The sequence below is a fragment of the Arachis stenosperma genome, chromosome 6 (assembly GCF_014773155.1).
Source record: "Arachis stenosperma cultivar V10309 chromosome 6, arast.V10309.gnm1.PFL2, whole genome shotgun sequence".
In the NCBI taxonomy this organism is placed as follows: domain Eukaryota; kingdom Viridiplantae; phylum Streptophyta; class Magnoliopsida; order Fabales; family Fabaceae; genus Arachis; species Arachis stenosperma.
Window position 1 is genome coordinate 107,666,988 of NC_080382.1, and position 7,111 is coordinate 107,674,098.

At 34.6% G+C, this 7,111-nt stretch overlaps 1 protein-coding gene across 1 annotated transcript; it reads left to right on the forward strand.

Moving 5' to 3' along the window:
* The first annotated feature begins 5,596 nt into the window (after nt 1-5,596).
* LOC130934380 (uncharacterized) lies at nt 5,597-6,379 on the forward strand. Its single transcript, XM_057863954.1, has one exon. The coding sequence runs from the start codon at nt 5,597-5,599 to the stop codon at nt 6,377-6,379; it is 783 nt and encodes a 260-aa protein (XP_057719937.1).
* The last annotated feature ends 732 nt before the right edge of the window (nt 6,380-7,111 follow it).

Below are 7,111 nucleotides of genomic sequence, written 5' to 3' on the forward strand. Positions count from 1 at the left end.
TATTGTTCATGAATGAGTATAATACTATTGAATATAGTGGTGATAGAGCGACCAGCCCAGCCAATTATATTGCGAAAATGGCAAAGATTTGGTCATTTCCAGGAAATAAAGGAATATCAGCAGCAATAGGGCTGCAAAGCCATTTCACTGCTAGGCAGTCAAATCTTGCTTAGTTGCTTACAACTTACATGAGAGCTGCTCTTGATGCTTGATACTACTTCACTTCCAATATGGCTCACAGAAGTGAGTGTGGATTCAGATCCAAATCAGGTCTTTCTAAACTCTAGCCAATGTTTAAGATATGAAAACATATGCTAATTTGATCAGTGTCATCCTTAAAATTCGATAGAGATGATTTTTTTAGAATTTTAGAATAAAGTTGTACTACTTTAATTAACTATAGCTTATGACTTAATGATAAGACACCAAATTCTAAGAGAAGGATACTCTCATCCTTCTATTGAAGGGATCATCATGTTTGTCAGTCTGGCAATAGCTGGTTTCAAGGACATGGCTCTCATGCTGATGAGAATTTTCATAATACTCCGGCTGATGACGTTATGGACAGAGCCTCAGAAAGTCATAGAAGACAGCACTGGATTTGTACATTTTTCACTGCATCAAGGAGATTATGATGTAACAGTGACACATCCTCTTGGCCACTCCTAAAAAACATTGAATCTAAGTATAACAAAGATTCTACACAACAAACTATCCATGTCAAAATGCATTCATAAAAGCTATAGCAAACATGTACATGTTAAGAGATCCTGATAAAATATTATATAATATTATTTTTGTTGAAATTTGATTTTCAATAGTCATGCAAACGAACAATCAAAGTGGTTCCTTCACTCTAGTATTATGAAACAAGCACTTAATATATTTGAATATACTTATTAAGTTCAAATTTTAAAGATAAAAAATACAAAATAATATGTTTCCTTAAAGTATAATGCTTTGAACTTTGAAGCCTGGTACATTTTCACTTCCCTAACACTGAGCTCTATTCTGTTTTATTGGTACATTTAGGCTTAAATGATGAGTTTTCAGATGTTCTTTAATATTCACATTTGTCTTATACATCTCTTTCCATATGAACGAAAGATGATAGTTGTAATATTGTAAACCATTTCTTTAACATCTTTCAAATTGTACATATTTGATAATTTATAGGTATGCATTTTGACCTGAATCATTTGTTGTGATGACTCTTTAGTTAAATTAAGATTGTGTGTTTTGGAGTTGTAGCAAAGAGGATGTGCTATAGTAACAATGTAATCTTATCAAGCCACAAATTTCAGATTCAAACTTAATAACACATTAATTCAACATGAATAATTAACATCTTACAAAGTGTTGTTACTATTAGCATAATCTGAGTACCAGTTATCACTATTAAGGGACTTTTCAGAAAATATATTATACAAGATCAATTAAAAAAAAAAATGGAGTGTTCTTAGGCTTTTGATGATTATTTTACAGAAGCCAATAAGTAGAACCAGATTACGTAAGATGATTCCCAAACAGCCACAAGAGTGTACCGAAAGATAGATGAGAGGGACTCAATCAATACATCCTATGAATTGGATGGTTCAAACTAAAATTGTACCTTTTATTTTGGTGAAATGTGCAAAATATTTATGTATCATGTGTGATCCCACAAATGTTTAGATGGTTTGATACTATCCTCTTAGTCCAGAACGAACAAAAGTAAAAAACAACAAAGTCCTAACGGCTAAGTGAAAAGTTCTAATCTTTGATTAAATGAAAGGAAAGATTTACTAACTAGTTACATAAACTACAAAAATGCAGAAAGAGATTAGAGTTGATCCTTCTTTTCGTTCACGTCATCTGTTGTGTGATGGATTCGAGTTGCTTGAAGGATCCTTCTTCAAACTCGGCTCTACAGATTTCTGAGAAGCATTATATGATCTTTTCAATTTAGCTACACTTGTAGAAAAGGAGGCATGAGCTAGCAGCTTTCGCGTCACCAACCTATCTATCAGATTACTTTTATTCTCACAATTGACTGAAACTATAGAGCACATGATTAAATGTATGATTACCAGAGCGAAGAGACCCACCAGAGCTCATTGAGTGGCAGCTTTCATGGTAGATTTTATTTGAAACAACAATTGACAACAGTTATTATAAGAGAATTTTGATGTTCGAAACTATGCCATTGGAGAGTTGGAAGGCATGTTTGTGTTGAATTATTATAATCAGGTTTGTTGTTGTGAACTTGTGATCACATGTTGGAAACACTGACGTAATATATACTTCATCTGTTTGTGATGGAAATGTGAAATAAAAACAAAAGGAAAAAAAATAGATTGCAGAAGCCACTCTTTATCAGAGCCAGGTTTCGATCCTGGGACCTGTGGGTTATGGGCCCACCACGCTTCCGCTGCGCCACTCTGATCTATTAATATTTTTCGTATCTAAAGTTTTATATTAAATAAAATTACGGGCTGGGCTCTTGTATTACAAGTCCTTGTAATATTATCAGTTTATATACTCAACGGGTTATGTTTTTATTATTGTGAATTTAAATTGTCGTAATTACCAACATATTAATTTTTCCATGTTAGATTTTTTATTTTTAAATTTTGGCAAAAGTAGTTGATGCATATATTTTAATAGCTCAAGTACAAATTCGATTGTTCTTTGCAAAAGAAAACTATGTTCAGCGCTATCAATAAAGTTCTGTTTTGTTTAAACCGAAGTCAGACAGCAATGCAATTATTCAAGACACGAGATATAAAAATTGGCTTATACGTTGTCAGATATTATAGTTTTGTTCTCAATAAATGCTTAGAGAGGCATGTACAAAATAAAAATTATTTACTAGGAAGACTAGCAAGGGAATAATGGAATCAGATCCAAATTATAATAACAACGTGTTAATGAATGCCAACTTAGATAAGCAAACTATGTTAACAACAATGTAATAATTCTGAATAATTAACCTTCGCCTATGAAACTTTCCCTTTTGCTTAACGTAAAACACGTGACATTTTCGTCTCTTTTAATTAAAGGATTGACGCATATGAGGATTATGTTGTTATATATTGACAGTTAGCCCTTTTTACTTAGGTTGTACCACTTTACTAATCATTCAAAGTTGATAGTATATTAATTTTATCAATTATATTACACCTTCAAATTTACAAATATGTTGCTTTTCAGTTCCATTCTCAACAAAATTGTTATAGCTTGTTGCCACAATGCCACCTAACTTCTTGTGTTAAGCAGCGAAAACTTACTTTTTGTGGACCGGTTTTCTTTGTGGGGCTTAAAAGCAACTATAGACAGACGACCATTCTATTAGAGACAAGATTTATATATCGTGCTCAGATTATATTTATGTACTGTGTTTATCCTCTAATATAGTGGAATTTAACCATGTAATACACAACGATAGTATAAATAATATAGAAAAATATTTTGGACAACAAGAAATAAGTCAAAATAGCCAATGAGGGTATAAATTGTATATGATCTGACACAAAATTCTCTGGACTGTGATTGGTCTTTGTAATATTTAACATACATTATCTTTAGCATAAAAAATCCCTCAAACCAAATGCATCGGCCACCACCGGTAAATTGTCAAATATATTGCAAAACCAAACTCAATAAATCAAATTAAAGAAAGATACAGGATTCAACACCTCTAATTCACATTAAGAAATTCATGACTTGGGAAAAAATAGTTGCATGTCAAGAAAAGATACATACCAAATAAGGCTAATATATATATATATATATATATATATATATATATATATATATATATATAACTCGACTTTTGCATAAAAGAACATTCGGATCCTATTCATAACATCCAAGTAATTGCCTTTTAGTTAAAAAAAAAAAATAGAAAGATGGATAACATATGGGAACCTGATGATATTAAGGGGGAAAAAAGTTACATATGCTAGTTGGCGAATAAAATCGATATATGTAATCTGCTTTAAACATATATAGCAAAAAAAAAATCTTATCAACTATTTTTCCATTTCACTGGTCTACCATTCTAATAAGGTTATATCAAACTACTAGAAAAATATAATAGATCATGGTTGAACGCTTTGAAACTACCTTTTCGTCCTTCCTTCTCTTTAAATGACAAACAAGAGAAATCATAAGAGAAGCAGTATGTAATCAATCAAAATAATTTTACTTTTACTTTTAACTTAATATGACTCTCGTTCAAGCAGTGTTTTTAAATAGCAGTTATGGCGGTGATATAGCGGTATGGCGTGACGAGTTTTGACCCTATCACCATTTACTGGGCGCCGCGATGGGATTGTAACGGGGGCGTCATGACGGAACGCGATCTGTATGGCGGAAATAGCGGGAGATTTTTGGATTTTTCAAAAAAATCTGAGGGTGATTTGGGTAATTTAAGAAACTTAAGTCAGATCACACTAACTCTAATAATCATCCCCTCATTCAAAAACTCCCTCCTCTGCCTCTTCTTAAAAAAAAAAACACTCTCTTCGTCTCTGTTCTCACATCTCTGCGACCCAGATTTTTGGACCACGCTGCCATCCATCGCTGCCGCTCGTCTCTGTTCTCTCATCACTGCTGCTCATCACCTGTTCATCACTGCTGGTTCGTACAACGTGTTTCATCTTCTCTGCTCCTTTTTTTTCTCTCTTCTCTGCTATCCCTTTTTTTATCAATAATTAGTGTTAAACTTCTCTTCTTTCATTTTTTTCCATTCAGTTCACTATGTCCACTTCTAGACAAGCCATTAATTCTAATGCTCCTACCCCTTCCACTGTTGGTCCTATTGTTGGTGCTATCCCTATTGGTCCTACAGCTCCTGTCCGTTCTAATAGAGTTGACCCAAGCTGAAAATATATTAGTATGGTAGAAAAAGAAAATACCAATGACACCGTATGTAATTTTTGTGGAAAAATTATGAAAGGAGGCATCACACAGGCAAAAGAGCACTTAATGATCAAGCCTGAAAATGTTGCTGGATGTAAAATGGTTCCAAAAGATGTTATTGCTGAATTATGAGAGTATTACAATCAGAAAAAATCGAGGAAGACAAAGTGCCACACTGAGAAGCACCGAAGAACAAAGTGTCAATGCTAGAGAACTTGACTTAGAGAGTTTGGGATTCGGATTATTGGAGGAAGATGCTCAAAGGATTGATGAACCTCATAATCTAGCTCCAATGGTAGCAGCTAGAGGAGGTGCAAGTAGTGCTAGAGGGGGTGCAACTAGCATAAGAGGTCCAATGGACTTGTTTGTTAGAAGACCTAAAACTGCCATTGCAAGAAACAAAATAGAGAAATTGAGGCAGCAGAACATCAAGAAAGTATGTAATAATGAAGCAGTTCGTAGAGTTCATCGATACATAGCACGGTGGTTCTACCAAGCTGGGATTCCATTGAACCCAGTAAAGTTGAAGAGTTTTCAAGAAATGTTGTGGACTGTTGGAAGCTTTGGTCCCAATTTACGTGCTCCCAGTTATCATGCTCTAAGGGTTTCGCTGCTTAATGAGGAGTTGGAATACACCAAAGGATTGTTGAAGGGTCATAAAGAACAATGAAAAAAGTATGGTTGCTCTATTATGTCAGATGCTTGGACGGATAAAAGGCAAAGGAGCATTATTAATTTTCTTGTAAACTCTCCAGCTGGGACAATGTTTTTAAAGTCTATTGATGCTTCTGATTATGTAAAGACTGGTGAGAAAGTATTTGAGCTTCTTGATGATGTTGTGGAGAAAATTGGTAAGCACAACGTTGTTCAAGTTGTAACTGATAATGGGAGTAATTATGTTCTTGCCGGTAAGTTGCTGATGGAGAAAAGACCAAATTTGTTTTGGACTCCTTGTGCTGCCCACTGTTTGAATTTGGTGCTTGAAGATATTGGAAAGTTGCCATTAATTAAAAAAACCGTAAAAAGGGCCATTTCGTTGATTAGCTTCACTTATAGTCACTCTAGCACGTTAGCTATGTTGAGACACTTCACAAATGGCAAGGAGTTGGTAAGGCATGCAGTCACCCGATTTGCCACTTCATTTTTCTCTTTGGAAAGGCTTTATGAGGAGAAAGAAAATACGAGAAGAATGTTCATCTCGGATGAATGGGCAAAGAATAAGTTGTTAAAGGAGGCAAAGGGGAGGAAGGCAACAAAGATTGTTCTCATGCCCTCTTTTTGGAATCTTGTCAAGTACACCCTTAAGATCTTGGGCCCTCTTGTTCGGGTGCTTAGACTTGTTAATGGGGAGAAGAAGCCACCAATGGGATATATTTATAAAGCAATGGAGAAGGCAAAGATATTCATCATGAAAACATTTCTTAATGATGAGAGCAAGTACAATGATGTTTTTAAAATTATTGACAACAGATAGAATTGCCTACTTCATCGTCCGTTGCATGCAGCCGGTCATTTTCTGAATCCCGAGTTGTTTTATGACAACCCTCGGATTGAGCTGGATTTAGAAGTTACAAAGGGGTGGTTTGAGTGCATCACTAGATTGGTGCCAAGTCAAGCTGTGCAACAGAAGATATTGGAGGAGCAAGCACTATACAAGGTCGGCTATGGACTTTTTGGATCAGATTTTGCAAAATCTCAAAGGAAAAAGATTTCACCCGGTAAGATTGTTATAAATTTAACAAAGCTTTATAAATTTAGTTCAATTAAAGGCTTAGACAAATTTATTTTAATTTTATAGCATTTTGGTGGCGAACATATAGGCATGAAGCTCTAAACATGCGAGACCTTGCTATCAAGATCTTGAGCTTGACTTGTAGTGCTTCTGGATGTGAGTGCAATTAGAGTATATTCGAGCATATTCATACTAAGAAAAGAAATAGGCTTGATCATGAAAAGATGGAGAGTTTGGTCTTCATAAAGTATAACCAACAACTCATCGAGAGGTATATCCTTAAAGATGAAGTTGACCTTATTGCACTCAATGATATTGATGAGTGTAATGAGTGGTTAGTGGAAGAAATTGAGATTGCCACCTTTCAAGATGATGATAATATGGATGATGATGCTGATTTGGTTCATCAAGATAACAACACTTTGAGCTTGTTTTTGAAGCAATGGGAGGACATGAGCCTATGACAAATACTAG